General features: G+C 46.5%; 1 protein-coding gene across 1 annotated transcript in view; it reads left to right on the top strand.

The window, feature by feature from the left end:
* LOC138567629 (zinc finger protein 12-like) overlaps positions 1–24,153 on the top strand; it is a 408,553-nt gene that overhangs the window by 258,810 nt on the left and 125,590 nt on the right. The window contains exons 5-7 of the mRNA XM_069646058.1: positions 19,878–19,988; positions 21,293–21,403; positions 22,141–22,236. Coding sequence (XP_069502159.1) covers positions 19,878–19,988; positions 21,293–21,403; positions 22,141–22,236 — 318 coding nt within the window. The remainder of the gene's footprint in view (positions 1–19,877; positions 19,989–21,292; positions 21,404–22,140; positions 22,237–24,153) is intronic.

The raw sequence follows: 24,153 nt of genomic DNA, 5'->3' as shown, positions 1-24,153 counted from the left end.
ATACTTCTCTTCCAGCAGGGCTTCAAGGTTAAGCTTCAGTTTCAATGTCAGTTTCATCTCTAGCTTCTGAACGAATTCTAGCAGTGAGAGGCCCCCAGATATACTGTTGATCTCTCATTCACTCTGCTGGGTCACACTCAAGCAACCAATCACTCAGAAGGGCATTCAGGCAGTCAGTCAGCCAATCAGGCACACAGTGCATTCAGGCAATTGTTCTCTATCCAGACACTCACAACAGAGAATGTGGATTCAGACAAGTACCACGCCATTCAACACTACACACTGCATTCATACCAGGGCTGTCTCAGTCATTGTGCCAAACACCAGATACTAGACATCCACAACATAGACTACGTATTTGTCACCCAAAGGCGTACCCCCAACATACCGTCGTTGGGAAGGCTCCAGCCAGTCTTGTTGGCACTTCCCCACACTAACATATATGGAACTTTCACCCAACAGCCAGTCAGGGGGAAAGGACAGAGTCAGGGCTTCCCGGGACTTTGGGAAAACCAAGGTAACAGGCGATGAAAGGCAAGAGGCCGCAGGGGCCAACTTGTTTCCATCAGGAATCTACTGATTCCAATGACGGGGCCTGGGCATCCTAAAATGGAGGATCCTCAGAGCAACTGTCAAATTCAGCACGGAGATGCCACCAACCCATTGTCATGATGCCTACCTCCAAGGAGCCAGGTCCGACCCAGCAACCCCAGAGGCAGGCATCATTTCCCCCAGGGGAGTGCCAGCGGGCCCAAGCTGGGGCCCTTTGGACGCAGTCCTGGCGCCTTAGGCGCCAGGCTCATGTTGGACCTCTGTCCTGGCGCCTTAGGCGCCAGGCTCATAAAGCTAGACATGTGTTCAAGTGTTTTAATGTGCACTTACCTGATGCAGACCATGCTGCCACATCCAGGCCCTCTTGAGGCCTGAATGGAACTACTTTACCTGTGGGACTACTTTCCACCCGGGTGTGGTCGGGGAAGGATACATACCTGATCGGAGGAAGGATACACACTTGGAACTTCAACCAAAGCTATTTAAACCACACCCGATCAGCAACTCACGCTTCGCGTTGTTCTGCTCCTCGCAGCTGGACGCTCACCGTGTCAGCTCCTGCATCTGGACCTCAGCCACGCCTGTCAGTATCCTGGGTCACCTGCAAAGGGAGACAAAAGACCTTACCTGCTAAATCAGCACCACAGAGACATCACACCGACGATCCTGAAAAGGAAGACAGCATTTTAAAAGCATTTCGCTACGATCGCTGCAGCGCTGCATTTCACTCACCTTTCCTGGACGCCACCATCTTCAGCAGCGATCATCCGGATCCACAGCCACTTCCCAGACCCCAGAGAGAAAAAGACAAGAACAAGGTGAGAGAAGGAAGGGAATAGGAAAAGCTCAGTTTCCTTCTAAGTCTTACCTGTTGGGTCATTCCCATTTCATTTCGGGTCTTGCAGCTTCCAGGCATCCGGACCCCGGCCCCTATGGGGAAAAAAGACAAAGACATTGAATGAGCGAATGCAAAGACATTACCCGAGCGCTCATCCAGAACTTACCTGTCACTTACTGGAACTGCACGTTTCACTTCGGGTCGGCGCCATATCTCCGGCATTCCGAATGCCGGCCCCTAAGGGGAAAAAGACAATGAACATTATTATTAAGCTTGGACTTTTGAACTTGCAACAGAACTTTTACAGAGCCTTACCTGAATAGTCAAGCTTACCTGAACTCCCATCAATCCTCAATCCAGTGAAGTAAGTGGGTTTCAACGCGCCCCTGCATCAGAAGCAGGATGGAGAGCTCATCCTTCCTGACCCTAAGGTGAGACTTCAAGGGGAATCGTGGAAGGGTATCGTGGAGGGTTGGAAGAGAGTGGGAGGCTTGAGCATAACTCAGTCAGTAGGTAATACTCCCTTTTCACGCACAGGGGAATATTCCTGCGAGCCGGAGAAGCCAGAGAAGAGGGGCCCTTCCTGTCCATCTTCAGAGTCCTGCGCTTCACCATTGAAGAAGCATCAGCACTCGAAGCCAGACCTGCGCCTCTGTGGGAATCAGGTGAGCGTTACACCCATACCCTGCTTTGTGGGCCACACACAGGTGCCCAAAAACATACACTAGGGGCACAGGGTTGTACCCCCACCCATGGGTGCCATAAGGGTATCCCATGGGTCTGTACACCAAACCAAAAGAGAGAGCTGCACCGCCAGGAATCCCACATGAACTAGGACAAGGATGCAGAGGCCCTGTCCCTCTGATGCATTTCCAGCATCACACTCCCTAAACCACACTTTATTTTGAAAATAGGAATATCTTTGATGACTACTGGCCATGCATTGTCTCTAAACAGATGGCTCTGACTGCGATTGTTCCAAACGATTACGTTGGTCAAAATATGATTAAAGATATTGATTAGGGGGTGTGGCTACAGAGCCATGTGAAAAGATGTGATTCCTGAGCTCCTGCAGATCCTTAATGATCCGAGAATACAGCCGTGACCGCAGAAGGCAGCGCCATGCAAAAACGGTCCTGCAATCGTATGAAGATGTGAAGAACAGAATGGTTGCGATTGGATAGGGTGCCCGCTCTGGGAGATATAAACTGGAGAAGACCAAGGCGCCTGAAAGAGCAGTAGGCAAGATGGCATCCGAAGAGAACAAAGGACAGCCCTGGTAGGACCCAGCGAATACGACGGACAGAGCGGGTGCGTGTAGAAGTTGTGGAAGGCTTCGGATGTCACAGACGAAGTGAGCGAGCACCTGCGGGAAGGAGAGCTGCAACTTGCACTGTAGGGAGAAGCGCGGGTGCCCCTGCAGCAACCGGAGCACAAATAATAACACCTGAGCTGCAAGACAAAAGCGGAACACAACACTGTTTGGAGGAAGCACATGAGAGCGCCAGGCGGCCGATAGCAAAGAAAGGACATCCTGAGTAAACGCTGCAAAAAGCAACGTAGACATGATGTGGAGGCCCAAGGGTAAGATGGTGAAACGGCCGCGAAGATACTTGTGGATGACAATCGTCACTGCTGGCACAACAGTGTATCTAGTGGACATTGAAACACTGTAGTGGTAGGAGGACAGAGTGCCATGAAACAAAAGGAAGTAGTGAAAAGGATCCCGCTCCCCGTTACGAGACAGTAACGGGCAATCAATAGAACTCTTCGCCCAGGATACTTTGTCGCATAGGGCAGGAATGAACTGAGGCGGTGCACAGATGAGGATCATGCAGATGCAGGTTAGATAAAAGAATGCATGCCTTTGTCGCTATATTCGCTGGAGGAGAGTAATGAGTGCGGCGGTGCTGGTTGTGAAGGTACTACCCCGCGGAAGAATGTTACGGAAGGAGAGAAACCACTCGACGAGGCAGACTTCTATTGCAGCACGACCGTAATGACAGAGAGGGGATAGAGGGGCGAACCCGCTTGTAGACAGGAAAACACCCGAACTGGGTAAGCAGGCTATAGTGCAACAGACACATTGGAAGCAGGGCTGCAGAGGCACCCGGGCCCACTAGCAAAAAAACGAAAGGGCCTACCAAGCTATAACCAAGGTAATAGTCATATGACTGTGCGCAGGTTGGACACAGACTGGTACGGGAGTGGACATGACAACACGCAAGGACAACGTGATGGCGGAGGCAGAGGTGGAGCGGACGTCACCGGGAGCGGCAGGCCGGCACTAGGTGAGAACTGCGCATCTGGACTGGCTGGGAGGTCACAAGGGAGCGCATAACGGCCATCACATAGCGGCCAGGAGGGCGTGCAGCGGCAAAGGTGGGCGGAACACCCACATAGCTCCTAGTGCCGGAAGATACAGAAGCACCTGGATGACGTGGAAGGCAGGACAATGTGTGAGTGCCTGGATTAGAAGCACTAAACCGAAAAAGACTGCTGCCGAAAGGAAACGACCACAAAAGAGTAAGAACACTGTACACAAGGGGGACCCCACAGTGGCCTCACCACAGAAGCTTGCACGAACAGGGAGAGAGTACCTGAGCAGTAGGGAGGCTACCATACTAACTGCCAACCTAGAAATCGGTGCTGGCAGTGGCCGGGCGGCGATCGTGGGTGGGTAGAGCAGCCCAGTCCAAGCAGTAATTGGGCCTATGAACCACAGAAACAGAGAGGAGATATTCTTTGGGCTGGAGTAGGACAATACGGCCCCCGAAGACCATGCACTACGCCGAGTGTTGTGGGAGACACCGGAAGAAGTGCAGTCCAACAAGACTAATACAGCAGAGAGGAACCGGCACCATTTCGGTCTTAATTGAAGCTGGCGCCACGAGAGGGGGGTAACACAACGATGGCATCCAAGTCAAATAAAGGCAAAGGGAAGCAGGCCTCAACTGACATATTTACTAAACCAGCACAAACAGACAGTGCAAAGTCAACAGCATGGGAAACGCAAGGCGAGGAGGCTCCCGGACGAGGTGACCAACAGATGCTGGAGGCCATAGCCGAGCTAAAAGCGACCCTGGAATTTAAGATAGATGTGGTCCGGATTGACGTGAACCTCTTGCGCCAGAATGTCAGGGCACTGTCAGGCCGCACAGGGGTGTTGGAAAAAGATGTGCAGGCGAACAAGAGCAGTTGCCATAAGAACTCCCAGGAAGTCTCCATTTTGAAGTACGAAATCTCGTGAGCACAGCAGAGGAAGCGGAAGGAGGCGCACGAAGGAACAATGTAAGAATTATCGGGCTGCCAGAGGGGGAGGAAGGCCCACACACGACAGACTTCATTGAAAGCATGCTGATGCAGGAAATTGTGGCCCGGACACTCACCCAGGGATTCACGGTAGAGAGGGCGCACATGGCCCTAACAAGGAAACCGCCGCCGGGAGCCCCACCCCGACCGATAATAGCTAAGATCTTAAACTACAAAGACTGGGAGAGGATCCTGAAATACTTTGTAAAGGAGGAACGATCAGCCAAGCATCAGCGACCATCACTGCATATCCGGATTATATGTTCCAGGTGCAAAAACAAAGGATGACCTACGTGGCAGTCAAAAGGAGGTTGCGAGCAGCCAATCTCAAATATATGTTGGTGTACCCTGTGTTGGGGAGGAGTTAGCGCCTTCCTGCACCCCTCATGCGCTTTACAATTAGCAAAGACTTCTAAGCACTATAGCACTGATAAAGCTTGACTTCTAAGCACTATAGCACTGAGAAAGCTTTTTTCATGCAAAAAAAATCACACAGAGGCATGGCCAGTTAATAAATAAAGATAGTTAGGATTGTTATATAAGATGCAAATAACTTAGTTGAATGAATTTGTAAAAATGCTACATTGTATTTAGTTTTTTCAGAGCACGGTAAAGAGCAGGCTCTCTGCCAAAAAGGAATGTGGCTTGCGCTAAGAATGGATCGCAGAGCTCATGCAGTGTTGCATCACTGAGGCTAAGGCTGGCAGAGAGCACGAGGTAACTCAGCAGGTGTTCCTGTCAATCACAAGCCAATGGAGACTAAAAAAGATTCAGCACAACAAAGAGTAGTAGGAAAACAAGGGTTTTTTATGAGAAATACTGGACCAGATAATATATAATTTTATGGAGTTAAGTGTTGAGATAATGCGGGAAGAAGTGTTTATGTATGAATGTTTATAACATAGTAAATTATGCTAAACAAAAGCGACAAAGTATTCCTGCATATGCAGCATAATGTTGGAACCTGGCCATGCAACACTTGAGACTCTGCAGCATCCCTTGTATGGCGAGAAGGACAATTTTGGAGGAGCTCTGCTGGTATCCACTGACCAAGTCAAGACTATTTAAGCCCCAGGCCCAGCACCAGTCTTCAGGACCTGGGAGCCAGCTAAGGATGACCGAATGCTGGTCTGAAAGGACAGAGTCCACTGCAATTTCCCCAATCCTCATGATCTGTAAAGATTAAAGTCTTGTTATCACTTGCAAGATAGACCCATGGCTTTTAATTCCCTAGAGGGGTGCATTTACTCTGGTTTATGGTGATTATGGGTCCTCTGTATTTAAGGGCCGCCACTGTAAGTTGGGGTTCGCTTCAGTGGTGACCGCAACGTGTCACTTAGTTTCTTCCCCTATACTTTGCAAAGCCCCAGGCAGCTCAGCCACGCCCAGCTGTAGTGATCAGACTCCTGAATCGAAAAACTCATGTATCCTGAGTGACTTTAGTAGAAGCCATTTTAAAAGAAATCCTTTCTGCTCACTTGCGCAGGGCGTGGCTAAAGAACAACAGGGATGGGGACTTCATAACAGAGGGAAACTCAAGTGAACAACGCCCACATGAGTATACTCTTGCAGGTGATAACTAAATGGGAACATGTATGTGATATGGTGATGTGGTGATGTGAATGATATGGTGATGTGAACGACATATTTGGAGATGTGAACGATATTACAGGGATGTGAAATATATGATGACGTACGAGTACAATGGAATAAGGACTTGGTGATGTATTATGGCATAGGACTTTTTTCGTGATGTAGTATTGGTGATGAAGTATAAAATAGGACTTTTGGTGATAGGGAATATGATAGATTGGATTTCAGGTGATGTGTTGAGGAGTAGATTGGATAAAAAGTGGGTCATGTATTGAAATTGTCACATATTTCTGTTTTTCTACTTTTTATAATGGAAAGGGATCCCCAGCTTATAAGGAGTGGGAGGTAAGGGATCCTCAGCCGCTATAAACAGGTTGAGAAGGTAGTACCACACATTATTCTTCTTATGACGATAAAAGGAATACGTGGTATTACGTAGTGGCTCGGTATTAAGGAATGAGCCTGGATTTTAGTCATTTTTTTATATTTTCTCTTGCTGTCTTTTGTGGTCAAAAAGGAAGGAAGGTGGATGAGTCGCGGTGTGTGTGTGGGTGAAATAAAGTGAGAAAAAGTAAGGGGGTGGGGGAAAAAGTGGGTTTATCTGTATTTTTTAAGCATGTGCAGCATAGCTGTAGGGTTTAAGTGAAGCATTAGGGACGCTCGCAACATTATGGAGGAAGAAGCTCCAATAAAACACATGCATAGGGTTCTGCCACTGTATTGTGACAGAATAAATAAACATTTGATAGTAGAAACAAAGGAAGGGGGGACGTCCTGCTTCTGGCCAGAGCAGGGCTCCCACAACAGAAACATGCTAGAAAAAATGTCCATCTTTGTAGCAGCAAAATATGAAGGGAACAAGTCCCAAAAAAGAGAAGAGATTCTAGATCTCTGTAAATTAGTTGAGAATATGGGAGATCAGGAAGGTGAAAAAGAGATCCAATGTAAGGGGATATATCCTGTAACACCTAAACCTGCAGTAGGGTACAAAAACCCAGTCTATAAGCCTCCAGAGGTAGAGAGAGTGTCAACAGGTCATCAGGATTAGCAACTAGGAGGGGGGACTCGAGAGCTTTTGCACCTAAAGAATGAGCTATCTTCTTCAGGAAGGCACATAAGGGGAATAGAGAAAAGTACATGGTAGGAATGAGAGTGAGAACCACTAGAAGAAATGGGGGAACTTAAGATTGCAACCTAGAATGTTAGAGGCTTAAACAGCTACATTAAGAGGAACCGAGTAATGGCATATTTGAAACGGCAGAAAATAGACATAGCCCTCCTGCAGGAGACTCACTTCACCAAAGACAGATAGGATACCTTGGTGCAGAAACAGTCCCATTCAAGGTCCTCCAGACCTATCTGGATGTAGACGGCAGGTTGATAGTATTACGAGGGATGATGGAAAATGAGGAAATATGTGTTATTAACATGTATGCCCCAAATCAGGACATATCGGCTATTTAAGATCCTTATATCCCAAGATTGGTCCGTATAGGGATTGCACGATGGTATGGGGATGGGATTTCAATTGTACGCTGGACCCGGAACTGGACAGATCGGATGGTAAATTTGCTTACCCAGCCCCCTCGGCTAAAGCTGTGAGGATGCTGATACATGCATTTAAGTTAGCTAATCTATGGAGAACAAGGCACCCGCAACGTAGAGTATACTCTCACTACACCGCTCCCAATAACCTCTACATAATGCTAGATTATGTATTTGTGGGCAAGGAAACTCTGGGAGAGGTGATAAGGGCAGAATATAAAGCAAGTGTACTCTCAGAACTTGCCTCATTGTGTCACGTGGCAGGCCCTCCCCCCGTCCCCATCTAGGATTCCGACATGAAGACTTAGGGTAGAGGCACTCAGAGACACAGGGTTTCGGGAGCATTTGAGGGAAGAGCTGAAGGAATACTTTGTGCATAATACTAGTAGTGTTGAATCTGAAGGTAGACTGTGTGAGGCCTTTAAAGTGGTGGTGAAGGGAGCAGCTATAGCTAAGTCAAAAGGGAAGCAAGATGTGATTTTATGGGATTTACAGAAAGCGGAAGGTAGACTGGAGGCCATAGCACAGGCAGGAAGCAGGTCCCTAGAAGAGGCGAAGGACGTGCCTCCATAACCAAGCTGCGCTTCAGCAGAAACAGCAAAATGGCGGCGCTGGTTCCAGTAAGCATCATTGCACCAAAACTGCGTTTTGCAGCAACAGAAAGATGGCTGCACCATTTTGCCGAGCACATATTGGGCAGGATGGAACAAGGGGGCACACTGAGGGAGCTTGCCAGTGTGTTCTTACATATATAAAAGAAATAGAGTGAAAAAGCTGTGCTGCTTTGCTGCCAGCCCAAAGTCCCCATTGAAAAGGGGGTATTTTACCTTAAGATGATGCTGCTCTGATGCTATTTGTATCTATTCTTTCTCAAACTACTGTTAGTCATAAGGCCCTGCCATGCCCATTCATATCCCCATTGTGCTTCAGCAAAACCAAGCATGACCCCTGAATGACAGGCTCTGTCAAACCAAATCGGAGAAAAATCAACAAAGAAACTTCATTTTCCGCTGCACGGGGAAAAAGCTTCACTTTTAAGTTACAAAGTGTCAAGGATCAGTAATTCAAAGGAACTCCAGCTCCGGGCTATGTCAATTTCAGTGCATAGGTGGTTCAAATAAACTACTGCCTAAAAGAAAATAACTATAGCTGCAAAACAGTGTAGGAATCCAGATGGAAAGTCAAAAACCGAATTTGAAAGCAAAGTGCTAGCAGCCTGCCACATGTGTAAAAATGGGCTTTGTAAACTAAAGGAGAAAAATGCTTGTTTGAGAGTCTTAGGTTGAACACAAACTTCTTCTTGGCTAGCAATGTGAAAGGGGATTGTACTGTGTAAATACAATGTATGAAATGGTTCTATTCAGTAGATTTTCTTCCAATTCAGAACAAAAGTAAATACAAGTAAATTAAACTTCAGCGGCTGCAAGGGCGGGGGGGAGAATCAGCCCAAGACAAGTTTCTGCTGAGAGGATGGCAGAAACAAAAGGGGCCCTCTCAGTAGATACTAACACCCCAGTGATAATTACTAGGTTGGATAGAATCTGGTCTGGGCTGAGCCCTCTACAATGGAATTTTCAGGACACGGATGTGCGAAGTGGAGAAGGGGCTATAAACCTTCAATCAAGCTGGGAAAACCCCATCCTCCCTCTGGGGGAAGTGACAGTTGGTGATAGCTGAAAAGAAAAAAAATGGACCAGTATAGGATGCCCATTTGTTTCAAAAGACTATTTTATTAAGAAACTTTGAAGACGGTTATCTTTGCTACAGGACTTTGCAAAAATGTAAAAATGTCGTTTAAATGTGATTTTTGTGGCTTTCAAATAAGAAGTCTTTGCTGTCAATAGTATGTATGGGACACAAACGCCAGAAGAATGTAAATCATGGGGAAAGGACACATGATGGAATGTAAAAAATTAACAGAAATAGGCCCCATGATAGTATGTGCACACGTGCAAAGTACCAGAATTTTAGGCCGAACATGTCACACTGAAAATGACCAAAGATTATTAAACGTACAAAATAATGTCCCACAGATTGCAGAGTTGGACTGCAATGGTCTGCATAAAATATGTAACCTGTTTATGTAATTGGCTAAGAGACTTCAACTGTATAAATGTACTATTTGTGGTAAAATCGGATTTTAGCTAAAGTAACTGTGGGAGGTTTTTGAACATTGTAAAACTCACATCATAAATCTGACATCCTGCCCTTGAAATCCAACCAGCTGAGAGTGAGGCGGTGTAACGCTCACCTGATTCTCGCAGAGGCGCCGGTCTTGACTGGGCAACTACCGTATCTTCAAAAGTGATGTGCACCACCCGGTTGGCTCTTTGGGCTGGACCTCTGTGCACTGTATGCCTGACTCGAAGAGTAAGATGTCTGCAGATAGAAAATATGGGATTAATGAACTGGGGTTATTGGGGTGTCCCTATCTCTTTCCTTTTCTCCTCTCCTGTAGAACCCCAAAGGTTAACGCTCTCACCTTAGGTAAGTGAACGCCGAGCTCTCCATCTGCTTCGGGGCAGGGTGCTGTAACCAGTTTCTTCACTGGATAGGTAGCGCAGGCCTCTTGACTTCAGAGGACTGCTGTCCGTCGTTTACTTCACGAACGGTGAGTTCCGAATATTTCAAATGTCTTAAAGTCTTTTGTAATGCTGTCTCTTATTTTGCAGGGTTCCGGCGATGGCGGTTGACTGGCTGAAGTGAGTTGAGGATGGACCCGTATGCGGAATAGAAGCGCCTGGAAGCGCGTAAGTAAGTGCTTGTTGCTTGCTTCACGATGCGCACTAACTGTCCTTTTATTTTGCAGGTACCAGTTCGGAGCTGCTGAAGGATGCCGGAATGCCCACTGAGTTCGGCGTGGATGGAGTAATGGCACGTGAGTATTGAACGTTACCCAATGTCTTTAAACGCACCTTCTTTTGTCTTACAGATGCGGGATGCAGCGCCGAAGGCCTCCGGAGCGTGCGAAGAGTTGGTAAGCTTTTGTCTTTCAGATGCCGGAATGCAGTGCGATGACCTCCGGAGCGCGTGAAGAGTAGGTAAGCCTTTGTCTTTCAGATGCAGGAATGCTGCGCGAGGCGTTGATGACCGCCGATGGACCAGGTAAGAGATGCGCTGTCACTGAAGACCGTAGTGCTAACCTGTTCTTTCTTGTCTTTATAGATGTTGCTGAAGACTGGATTCAGAATGGTAAGCCTTTTTCCTTTAGGCCCAGGATCAGATGCAGAAGACACAAGGAGCGTTCCGCTGCAGAGGATGCAGAATAACGCAAAGCAAGATTCATCCATCGGGTGTGGTTTAAATAGCCTCCTGTAGTGCTTAGGTGTCTCCTTCCACAGCCACGCCTAGGTAAGAAAAGAGTTCCTGCTTTCCAGAAGAGTTCCAGTGTTCTGAACCTAGGGAGTGGCTCCTGCCCCACCCAACAGGAAAAGTAGTCCCAAACAGAAGAGGATCAGGGGTTCAACTGGCAGGTAAGTAAGCAGCATGGTCTGCTGCAGGTAAGTCCACCCAAGCATTATGAGCCCGGCGCTTGCAGCGCTGGGACAGGGCATATTTTTGAGCCTGGCGCCACTGGCGCCAGGACAGGGTCCAAAAGGTCCCAATTGGGACTGGCTGGCACTCGGAACCTGGGTTATGGGTCTGCTTCCAAGGGAGTTGGGTAAGTCCCGGCCTTTTGGAAGCAGAGATCATGACAGTACCCCCCCTCAAGGCCCCTCCCAAACCGGGCTTCCCCGGGGGTTTTGGCTTGTCAGGAAATGTTTGATGAAATCTTTTGATTAGACGAGGAGCGTGGACATATTCTGCAGGTTCCCAGGATCTTTCTTGAGGGCCGTAGCCTTTCCAGTCAATTAGGTAAAATAGCTTAGATTTGGAGATCTTGGAGTCCAGGATGCTTTTGACTTCAAACTCGAGTTCTCCATCAACTAGGATAGGTTTTGGGGATTTAGTTAGTCGGGTTTGAGGTTGCACGGGTTTTAAAAGAGAGACGTGGAAGACCGGATGTATCTTCATGTGAGGGGGCAAGTCCAACTTGACCGCTACTGGGTTTACTATGGTAGTGATGGAATAGGGACCAAGGTATCTTGGGTTGAATGTGCGTGGTCCTTTTAGAGGTAGATATTTGGTGGATAACCAGACTTGATCTCCTACTTGATATTGGGGGGCTTCCTTCCGATGTTGATCTGCTCCTTTCTTGTATTGTTCCTTAGCCCTTTGAAGGTGAGAAACGGCTTCCTTAAAAGCTTGGGTGATTGTAGAGTGCAGGTAGTCTACTGCTGGTGTTCCAAGATCTTGGGGTGGATCCAACTCTGAGGTTCGAGGGTGACAGCCGTATAAAAGAAAAAACGGGGTTTTCCCAGTTCCTGAGTGGACAGAGTTGTTGTAGGCATATTCGGCTATCCAAAGGATATCTTTCCAAGTTCTTACAGTTTGTTGCAGCATGCAGCGTAAATACTGTTCCAGAGTTTGATTGGTCCTCTCGGTTTGTCCTTCGGTTTGAGGGTGGTGACTGGTCGATAATCTCACATCAATTTGAGCCGACCGACAACAACTTCGCCCAAAATGAGAAATAAATTGACTACCTCGATCCGAAATTAGCACTGAAGGAAAACCGTGCAGTCGGACAATGTTTTCGAGAAATTCTCGGGCCAGAGTTGTTGCTGTTGGCAAGCCTTTGAGTGGAATGAAATGCGCCATCTTGGAGAATAAGTCCACGATTACCAGGATCGTATTGTATCCGGAGCATGGAGGTCGGTCGGTGATGAAGTCCATAGAAAGCGTATGCCAAGGGCGAGGTGGGATGTCAATAGGGCGTAAGAGGCCGGCTGGTCTTTCCTTTTGACTCTTGTTTTGGGCGCATACTCCACAGGACATTATAAAGTCTCTGATATCTTTTTTCCAAGACGGCCACCAGAAGTAGCGCTTGATCTTTTCTGAGGTTTTGGCCATACCGGGATGCCCTTCCATTAGAGACTTGTGATAACAGGAGATCACCTTTTTCTGTAAATCTGTGCTGGGCAGGTATAATCGTTCTTGGAAATACAATAAGTTGTCCTTTACTGCAAAGTCCTTTCCCTGCAGATGCCAATTCTGTATTTCTGCTGGAGTTATAAGTTGCCTGGTTTTATCCTTAATTTCCTCTATGGATTGTGTGGTTATTACACCCAGAATTCTTTGTTCGGGAATGATAGGTACAGGTTTAGGGTTGGTCAAGTGTTCCTCCACTCCCATCCGAGAAAGGGCATCAGCTTTACCGTTTTTTGTACCAGGTCGATAGGTAATTATGAAGTCAAACTCGGCAAAGAATAGTGCCCAACGGAGTTGTCTAGAGGATTGGGCTTTTGCGGTTTTCAAATATTGCAGGTTTCGGTGATCCGTAATCACAGTAACGGTGTGTCGGGCCCCCAGAAGATAATGCCGCCAAGCCTTAAAGGCAGACTTGATAGCCAGAAGTTCCTTATCAGTAATAGTGTAATTGATCTCAGGAGGCGAGAATTTGCGAGACCAGAATGCCACGGGATGTAACTGATTGGTTACTGGGTCCTTCTGTGATAGAACTGCCCCCATGGCAAGGCTCGAAGCATCAGTTTCAACGATGTAGGGGAGTTTGGGGCGAGGATGTTTTAGAATTGGTGCAGAGATAAACTTTGTCTTCAAATTCTGGAAAGCTTGTTCCGCCTCGGTAGACCATTCAAAACGTTTGTTTTTCTTTAACAAGGCGGTGATGGGCTGGACTATTCGAGAGAATTCGGGGATAAACCTGCGGTAAAAGTTGGCGAAGCCTAACATGCTTTGAACCCCTTTTACGGAGGATGGTGATGGCCATTTGAGAATTGCATCGACCTTCCTTGAATCCATACGCACTCCGCTAGGTGATAATATGAATCCCAAGAATTCAACTTCAGTCACGTTGAAAACACATTTTTCCAACTTAGCGAAAAGTTTGTGTTGACGCAACCTCTCGAGGACCATTTTCACGTGTTTCCGATGTTCAGAATCCAATGAAGAATAAACGAGGATGTCGTCAATGTAAACGACAACACATACATCTATGAGTTCTCTGAGGACATCGTTCATAAAATATTGAAAGGCAGCCGGGGCATTGCAAAGCCCGAAGGGCATGACCTGATATTCAAATAGCCCATACTTGGTGCGGAAGGCCGTCTTCCATTCATCGCCCTCTTTTACTCGTACCAAGTGGTAGGCTCCTCTAAGATCCAGCTTTGTATATATGCATGCTCTTCTGACTTGGTCCAGGAGTTCAGGGATTAAAGGTAACGGATATCTATTCTTAACGGTGATCTGGTTCAGGGCGCGGTAATCTATACAAATTCTAAGGTCCCCTTCTTTTTTTGGAACGGAGAACAAAGCTGAAGAAGCAGGGGACTTAGAAGGACGAATAAACCCATTCGCTAGGTATTAATCCAGGTATTGTCGGAGGTGAAGGTTCTCAGGCTCGGTGAGGGCATAAATTCTGCTACACGGAAGAGTAGATCCAGGTATCAGGTCTATCTGTCAGTCATAGGACCTATGAGGAGGGAGAGAGTTAGCCTGATCCTTCCGGAAAACATCTTGGAATTCTAGGTATTCGGGAGGTAACTGGGGAGTCTCCGAAGAAATTGCTGCTAGAGCAACACCAGGTGGAGGGTGACAAGTAGAGACACATTCTGGGAACTGAACCGTTCTTGCTCGCCAATCGATCCGATGATTGTGTTTCTCTAACCAAGGTATCCCTAGAATAATCTGGAACTGAGGGGCCTTGATCACATCGAACACGATCTTCTCATGGTGTCCATCTTGACTTACTAGCGTCACTTCTTGAGTGGTATGCGTTACTGGTCCAGAGGCTATCTCCGTACCATCCACCGTAGTAATGACGTCCTTTACAGCCTTGGGACAAAGAGTTAGATTCATCCTCAAAACCATTTCCTGATCCACATAATTGCCGATGGCACCGCTGTCGACGTAAGCTTCAATCGCATGTAATCGATCTGGTTGATCAGGGCTAATGAGGACCATAGGTATCACGAAATGCGAGGTCACGGAACTGGTTTTAACGCTCGGCAAGAGGACCTCTATTCTTGTCGGGCGAGGTTGTTTCCCTGCTCAGAGTTTGTGACCTTGGTAACTGCAGCTCCTACCGCCTTCTTGGCTGGTTTCACCGGACAGTCTCGAAGAAAGTGCCCTGAGTTTCCGCAATAGAGGCATAATTGCAACTGTTTTCTCCTTTCCCGCTCCTTTTGTGTTAGTGGTCCTTTCAGGCCCCCTATTTGCATGGGTTCCCCGGAGTCTACTCCTTTGGAAGGAGTTGGTGGTTTGGAAAATACTCGAGCATCAAACTTGGAACGATCGGCCTTCCTGTTCTGCAGTCTGTGATCTATTTGAACGACTAAGTCTATATAATCCGAACAGTCTTGTGGGGGATTCACTACTTGGGCTAAAACGTCTTTGAGCTCTGCACGTAGACCTCTATAAAACAGCGTAATCCTTTTGTCCTCAGGCCATTGAGTTTCCACTATTAGTCTGTTGAAAGAGGCAATATAAGCCAAAAGGTCTTGATTACCCTGTCGCAACGAAAGAAGCTCATTGTCCAAGGCCTGCCCCTGTGAATGTCTTGCGAACAGTTTTTCCATACTAAGCTGAAAGGCTTGAAAATCATGGAGAACCGGATCATCTTGATTAACTAGAGGGATCGACCAGTCTGCCGCATTGCCACTAAGGTACGAAAGCACAAAAGCTACTTTAGCTTGATCAGTTGGAAAGGCTGCTGGCCGGCATAAAAAATGCAACCGGCACTGATTGATAAATACTGCAAACCTCTTTGGGTCACCAGAAAATCGTTCGGGCGGAGCCAGAGGTACATTCCCAGGTAGGTTGATCTGCACTGGATTCATAGGGGATGTTGAAGGAAGATTTGCCCCTGATGCGGGTAACGGGGTCTGTCCGGCTTGTGACTGTAGCAATTGTCTAGCAAGATCGTCTGTTCGCTCCTTGGAAATAATTAGTTCCCTTCTTAGAGCATTCGTTTCCTGACGAGCTGCATGCACTTCTGCCCTCAGTTCCCCAAGTAACCGGGCTAGGTGGTCGGTATCCGAGGTTTCCATAGCGCCTGGGCGAGAGTTTTGCGGTAGGCTTTGCGTTCTGTAACGCTCACCTGATTCTCGCAGAGGCGCCGGTCTTGACTGGGCGACTACCGTATCTTCAAAAGTGATGTGCACCACCCGGTTGGCTCTTTGGGCTGGACCTCTGTGCACTGTATGCCTGACTCGAAGAGTAAGAAGTCTGCAGATAGAAAATATGGGATTAATGAACTGGGGTTATTGGGGTGTCCCTATCTCTTTCCTTTTCTCCTCTCCTGTAGAACCCCAAAGGTTAACGCTCTCACCTTAGGTAAGTGAACGCCGAGCTCTCCATCTGCCTCGGGGCAGGGTGCTGTAACCAGTTTCTTCACTGGATAGGTAGCGCAGGCCTCTTGACTTCAGAGGACTGCTGTCCGTCGTTTACTTCACGAACGGTGAGTTCCGAATATTTCAAATGTCTTTAAAAGTCTTTTGTAATGCTGTCTCTTATTTTGCAGGGTTCCGGCGATGGCGGTTGACTGGCTGAAGTGAGTTGAGGATGGACCCGTATGCGGAATAGAAGCGCCTGGAAGCGCGTAAGTAAGCGCTTGTTGCTTGCTTCACGATGCGCACTAACTGTCCTTTTATTTTGCAGGTACCAGTTCGGAGCTGCTGAAGGATGCCGGAATGCCCACTGAGTTCGCCGTGGATGGAGTAATGGCACGTGAGTATTGAACGTTACCCAATGTCTTTAAACGCACCTTCTTTTGTCTTACAGATGCGGGATGCAGCGCCGAAGGCCTCCGGAGTGTGCGAAGAGTTGGTTAGCTTTTGTCTTTCAGATGCCGGAATGCAGTGCGATGACCTCCGGAGCGCGTGAAGAGTAGGTAAGCCTTTGTCTTTCAGATGCAGGAATGCTGCGCGAGGCGTTGATGACAGCCGATGGACCAGGTAAGAGATGCGCTGTCACTGAAAACCGTAGTGCTAACCTGTTCTTTCTTGTCTTTATAGATGTTGCTGAAGACTGGATTCAGAATGGTAAGCCTTTTTCCTTTAGGCCCAGGATCAGATGCAGAAGACACGATGAGCGTTCTGCTGCAGAGGATGCAGAATAACGCAAAGCAAGATTCATCCATCGGGTGTGGTTTAAATAGCCTCCTGTAGTGCTTAGGTGTCTCCTTCCACAGCCACGCCTAGGTAAGAAAAGAGTTCCTGCTTTCCAGAAGAGTTCCAATGTTCTGAACCTAGGGAGTGGCTCCTGCCCCACCCAACAGGAAAAGTAGTCCCAAACAGAAGAGGATCAGGGGTTCAACTGGCAGGTAAGTAAGCAGCATGGTCTGCTGCAGGTAAGTCCACCCAAGCATTATGAGCCCGGCGCTTGCAGCGCTGGGACTGGGCATATTTTTGAGCCTGGCGCCACTGGCGCCAGGACAGGGTCCAAAAGGTCCCAAATGGGACTGGCTGGCACTCGGAACCTGGGTTATGGGTCTGCTTCCAAGGGAGTTGGGTAAGTCCTGGCCTTTTGGAAGCAGAGATCATGACAGGCAGGGACTATCACCCCTGACCAATCCAGTGGTTTAGAGGTGTTGCTTAGCTAAGCCTGCCCAGCCATATACTTCTATGATGTCACTATGCATTATAAATAAGAGTCCATGACATGACTCTAGACAGACTGTTCCTAAATTTCCTGCTCCTGCGTTCCTGATCTTCTGCATTCATGCTACCAGATTCCAGACCGCAGGCCACAGCATTGCTGATCCTATTCCCAGCGAGGCCATTGATCCAGAATCAACTCACTAATCTCCCATTAAAAAGTGGAAAGCTGTGGTACCTTTTGCATCCTGAAATCAGACCGGCTTGCTGCCCACTATGCCTGCCCACTAACTGCATCCAGCGGTCCCTGGGCCATCCAGTGATCCGAATTGCCCAGCTGTTCGCTACCCGGTGACCAGACCCCACCCAGTAGACTTTTGTCAGGCGTGCCGCCGTGTGGTGACCAGACCCTGTTGACTGTCCAAAAATCCCAAAATCAAAAAGTGGACTGTGAGTATAATCCCCACCCCATAGAAACACATAGCCTATCTTGTCTTGCCTTTGTTCTTATCCCACTCTCTAAATAGTCATATTTATACCCTGGTAACTTATTAAAACTGGTAGAATTATCCGTGTACCTGTCCTTGACTTTCTAATGTGTTAGCGTCATCTCTTTTATTAATTTTGTCTTGCGTAAATTATAAGCCCTTAGTTATATTTTAAACAATCAAACTAATTTCCATATATTTTATTGTTGGGGTTGAACACTGGGGTGACAAGGTTGACTTCGCAAATCAACCTTGGAGTTTACTGCGTTCTTCTTCAACAATATAGCCTAGATAATTTAGTGTAAGTAACATTTATCTTTCTTTCAAACATGATTTTCTCACTTTTAACTGTTCTATTTTCCTAAAAACGAATCTCACTCTACCTTCCAAGTCCCTCTCAATTCACCAGCTAGAGACCTATTTTCACCTCTATATTGTCCCTGTGATATACCTCTATCCCCCAGCCCAAAACCCGCACTCCAAATCAGAGTATTTCATCCGTTTTTATTAAAAACCATTTGGGTAATTTAAAGCGGGAATTGAGTAAATTGCAAGTTTTACAACGTGTCATTTGGGTGCAGCTATTTTCACTTTCCTCTCATTTTAGAATTGTGTGCTCCCTGTTGATCCATTGCATTATGATTGTTAGTGTTTATGCATTGTGGCCTTAGTGAGAAATCATATCTACTTCAAAGTTTTTACCGCATATTAATTATTTATTTGCCATTTCCGAGGGTCATTTCATAATATTGCTAAGGGTTTAATTGTGGGTTGAGGGAACATGGCAGAGGGAATCCTTAAATTGGGTGCTATCTCTCCTAATTCAAATAGTGCTCCTATTCATGTGTGCTGTGTCTATGTTCTACTAGAAGGTTAACCAAGTTCATTGCTTACATTTTCATTGTAATTATCGCCCCATTGGTGATTGCTGCCCCATATTAAAATTGTCCGATTTCATTTGATTTTAAAAATAAATAAATATTGCATTTTCACTAACTTGCCTGGTTCATGGTCCATTGTGACCCGGGGTATTTGAGAAAAGGGGCTGTGATAAGAGTTGGGTACCATTTCAAATTGAATTTCCATAGAATAAAGAGAAAAGCATATCAATTGAGTGCTACATCCTAGGCTGAGACCAAGGTGTGTGTTGCCTGATTGAAATCCTTAACACTATCCAGCTTTATGATGGTGAACATGCCCTACCTTGAGTGAATATCTTTGGTAAAACGATGACCCCTTGTCCCTCCCAGGGCATCTAATAGCACTTTAGATGAGTTATTAAAATCAACATTATTAGCAGTTAAAACGGTCGCAGGGCACACTACTTTCTACCTATAAACTAAGTGTTTGGTTGCTACATGACTTCCACTGGGGTAAATCTTTGGTATTGCCTTGCCCCTCCTTTTTTGTTTAAACATTCATTGTACTGTGCTCAAATGTCGTCGCTTCGCTCGGGCCTATAACTATGATCCCCGGGGCATTACCTGACTCGGTAATGCCCCCACGGCTTGGGGCATATTGCTTAAACATTTAATTGATTCTCAATTTGTAGACTTTTGTTATTGTCTTGTTTCACATTTTATAGGAGTAGCAACATATACATATCAGCTTTGCACTGTCCAGACAAAACTGCCATACCATATCCCTACAAACCCTGGCCATGTTTCAGACTTGTTAGGCACAGCTTGGGTTCTTAGAGAGAGCAAGCATGGACACCGAGTGTGGGTAGACTAACTGGGAAACATACATGTTGATAAATAAGAATTCTTGATTCAACGCATCTAAACGTCTGGGACTGACAGGCGAGCCAAAATTGATTGAATATGATGCTGAAATTATCTGATTCCTCGGTTATACAAACTGTCTACTCACCCATTGATGTTTCTATTAATACAGGATATGAAATCACCATAGAAGGATTATCGGACAGCATTAAGGTAGAAGACGATCCTGATCCTGCAGCTTATCGGGGCAATCGGGAAACACAATACATTTCTTGTCCAACAGGTGATAAAACATATTTTCCTATGGAGAATCACAGGTGTACTGTATAACTCGAGCTTACTCATGGTACACGGGCTCTACCCTTTTTTATACCCTTTGTTTGAATCTGCAAACCATACCCTGCGGTCACATTATACTGAGCTGCAATAATTAGTCCACGCAACCCTGGTTCTTTGCTATCCAGCAGAGAGTGGCCACTTCCTTTCGGTTTCCCTTTGTACAGAGGTGAAACACGGCTGTGAACAAGTCAAACAGTGTGAAAGCCTCTATCCCAACCATTTTAATATGATGATTGTTTCCTAGGGTAGAAGTAAAAGAACGTTTTTCTTAAGGCAGAAAAATGTGTTAATTTGCGTTTATCCTGGGACACCAAAGTCTAATTTATTTTAAGTATTAGGTCAAAATATAACCTGATAAAAGTAAACGCAGCGTAAAATTACATTCATGTTTACCAGCGTTGTTTTGGAGAAAGTGACTTTTTGGCTATCTGTACCTAGGTGGTAGATGTTGTTTGAGAAGGAAAGTAACCTGTTTTCTTGTGAGGCCAGAGTTGGCTTAGTACTTGACAATATGCTGCATACCCTAACTCTATTTTAAATATTTGTGTTAGTAAGATGGTGCAACTATCTCAGTGAGCTCTCTTGTGAAAGTTTGGGTGGAGGCCCTTTTATGCTGAGGCCGGGGCCCACTCATCCTCATTGTCCACTTCGATACTTACCAGAAAGATGCATTTTGAGGATATCCTTTCTTGCAGACCAAACCGGGATGTGCCACTCTGGGGTGTGATGAGACGAGAAAGCTTGAATTACTAAATATGTCGTGACCAGATTTTCTGGAAGCCTGTCGAATGACTGATAATACAAGGAATGACCCCTTGCACCACACATCAACAGTTACTGTGGCTCCATAAATGTTGCATCGTCCTATTTCTTTACCAAGTCCCATTTGTGTCATGATCACCATGGAGCTGTTTCGGATTAGACTTTTTAAGACAGATTAGTCCCTCCCCAGCTCCTGCAAACTGTGTTCTGTGTAATTGTGGAAAGTTGGCGGGCTGTGTCCTTATACTGTAGTTGACAGATGGTGATTAGGGTTTCCAATATCACACTTCCGGAGTTACACATTGCTTTTCAAAACCCCATCCTGTCCTGCACCTCTAGCAGTTGATATTAAGGTCGTAAAATGAGATGGCTCCCCACTGTCCCTCCCTTCCTATGGTAGGGCTCTTTGATACACAGGAGTGAACCAATTTCCTCTTAATCTTTACTTATTTCTAATAAATATTTTTTTTCGTGTTTTCACAACAGGAGAGGGCGACATCCCATCAGATGTTTCCTTCACCGTAAGGGACAATGGAGAGGCATTGTTAGTTAACCTTGGGGACCCGTTTAGAAATGGAAGACCCAATCTTCCTACAGGTACCAATGACAACTTCAACTACAAAACTAAGATTCTGTTGCATGCAATTATTTATATTTCCTGTAGCTCTGAGCATCCGCTGGAATTGACTTTGCCTATTTATGATATTATTCTGCAGTAAAGCACCCCATCTGAGCCTTTTTTCTCTTTCCTTTTATTTCTTCTTTACTGTATTTTCATACCACTGTCCATTAAGATACTTCTGTTCACGTAACATTGGTTGATGAGGGCTTCGTGCAAAATGGAAAAATATGAAAAATCCCTTGTTACGTTTGTGTTCACTTAAAAGGTTCTACAGCTTCAGGAATTGAAACGGGGGTCTCCACTTAACCTCAATGGGCGACCCGGCTGTAATGAGTCTTGGTTCCCCACAGTGCTCCCATCCGAGACATCCTGCTTAGTAAGGCCACCCTTACTGCGAATAGCAGGAATGGCTGGGGCTGTTTTAATGGGGATATCATGACCCAGTGGTCTGCTGATGAAATTGTCTATTTCACTATCTCACTGGTAGACCCTTAAAATCCCTGTAGCAATCAAATGCAGGTTGTAACCTGGATGGTCAACGTTTGTGAAAGACAATTATAAACGGACACATTATGAAACATTGCACACAGAATAATTGCAGTGTCCCTAATTCCAATACATAATAGCTGTAAGCCACTCTCAGTTCAAATGTTCATCCAGTTAGTGCTGATATGTGGTAGTATATTTTTCTATTGTTTGATCTTTTTTCCAGATGATCCAGTTACTACATCTGGGTTTTGGCAAAACTCCACACACTCATATCAATCACCTTTCCAGGAGTTAAAGGATAGCGAAGAAGAAAACACTGGTGAGTAACGTTTGTGTCACTTGTGAGGGGTCAGAAATAAGAGGAAGACACAAAGTTGTAATGTTTTCAACATTAGACATTTTATTAAAATAAAAGGGTTTGGATAAAGGCCTTTCTGTCCCGATCCTGAAGAAAATGTCCCTGCCTATGAAATCTAAACTAAAGATCATTCTGTGTCTTGTCGTTAAAGTTAGGCAAACTGTGCTTGTGTCTAAAACATATCTGACCCTCACACTAAAATGAACAACAAAAGGTGCTAGGTAAATGTCTCTGATATAGATTCAGAGAAAAGTGTGCAAAAACCAAATACGTAAATCCAACAAAACAATTCTTGTATCCAGGGGATGATTCTCTTCCCCTGAACTGTTTCAAGTAGAATATTGAAAGTGTTCCGTTCAAACAGTGCTCCTTTAAGATTAGTAGAAATGTCTCTTTCATATATCACTTCCTAAAGAGTGATGAAAAGTGTTTTCCTCCTGAGCAATGGTGTTTGAAAGGATGGCAAACGTGTCTTTCCTAGCCAGCAATTAAAAAAATGCTGCTTTAACCCTTGCTTAAGGATGATGAGAAAAATGTATTTTCCAAACAATGGTTCTTTAAGAGTCGTAGAAATGTATCTTTTACACAACACTTTCTTAAGAATGGTAAAACGTGGGGGGATGGCTAGCCGGAGACGCCAGCGGATGCAGCTCCATTGAGCTCCTGATCCCGGGTCCCGTCCCAACCATAATTAACCCCCTACAAGGTGACTGTGCCCTGAAAGTGAAGGTGATAATCCCCCAATTAGAGGGGGATCAGTGGCCTGAGCTACATGGCGTGGAGAAGACAGACAGCACAGACGAAGTGCGCGGAACTCCTGAGGCCGAAGGAGGAGGGACAAAATGGTGAGCGCATCAGAGAGAGTGGAGTGGCTGCGCAGTCCCCGATGCCGAAAGAGCTTCAAGTAAGGCACCGGGGGGGTGCAGTGTAGCGGGCAGTGAGGGCGAGTGCGAGCCTGGCAGGAGGTGCAGCAGTCCCCTGCTCCCTGAGGTGTGAGCAGTGTAGCAGGGACGGAGGAGAAGTGCAAGCCTGGCGGGAGGAGAGGTGGTACCCTGCTCGCCGCGATGTGAACAGTGGAGCGGGAAACAGGCAAAAGACAGGGGGCAGAGACCAGAAATACCGTGCCGGGGCTCCAGACAGGATTCCGCCATGGTGACTGTTTAATCACAGCCGGCGGTTGGCGCAGAGCGGGGACCAGCAGATCCGGGAAGAGCCTGTGGAGCTGGGCAGGGCAGCAGCGACTCCTCGCTGATAACGATTCACATCAGAGCAATTCAGAGAGACAAAGAAGTGGAGAAGGAGAGAAGCAGGCCTCACTGTGGCAGGAAGGACATGACAGGGGGTAAGAGGCCCGAAGCAAGTTGTGCAAGCTGGAGAGAGCAGACTGAAGGGGGGCAGTACCCGGGCCCCTGGGGGTGAAACAGGACTGTGCAGCACTTAGGAGAGTGGGCTTCCCCCCCCCTTATGTAAAAAGAAACCAGGGGAGAGGCCTCCCAAATCATTGGGGGGGACACAGCAAGACACACATAGCCTGATCAGGATGGGGTGCTGAGGAGGCTGAGATGGTGATGAGTAGGTACTTAGCAGTGGCATCGGCCCAGTACTAAGCAGTTCATCCAGAGTAGCTAGAGCGAACAACTTCTCCACAAAACAGGAGGAGAGAGGCAGCAAGTCCAGAGTGGCGTAACAAAGTGTGCACTAGCAGTGCCGAAGGTGTGGCGAGTGTCGAAGGGGTGTCTAGTCAAAGGATCGAAAAAAAAGGGTCGACAGGACAAAGGATCGAATTTTTTTTTTAATTATATATTTTTTTAAGGTTTTCGTTTTGGAAAAAAAGATAATTTTTAGCAAAAAAGGGGGTTGTGGGGACCCCCCTACCCC

Source organism: Ambystoma mexicanum, chromosome 2p, assembly GCF_040938575.1.
Source record: "Ambystoma mexicanum isolate Mex_15411 chromosome 2p, UKY_AmexF1_1, whole genome shotgun sequence".
Taxonomy (NCBI): Eukaryota; Metazoa; Chordata; class Amphibia; order Caudata; family Ambystomatidae; genus Ambystoma; species Ambystoma mexicanum.
This window is presented reverse-complemented; position numbering and strand designations above follow the sequence as displayed.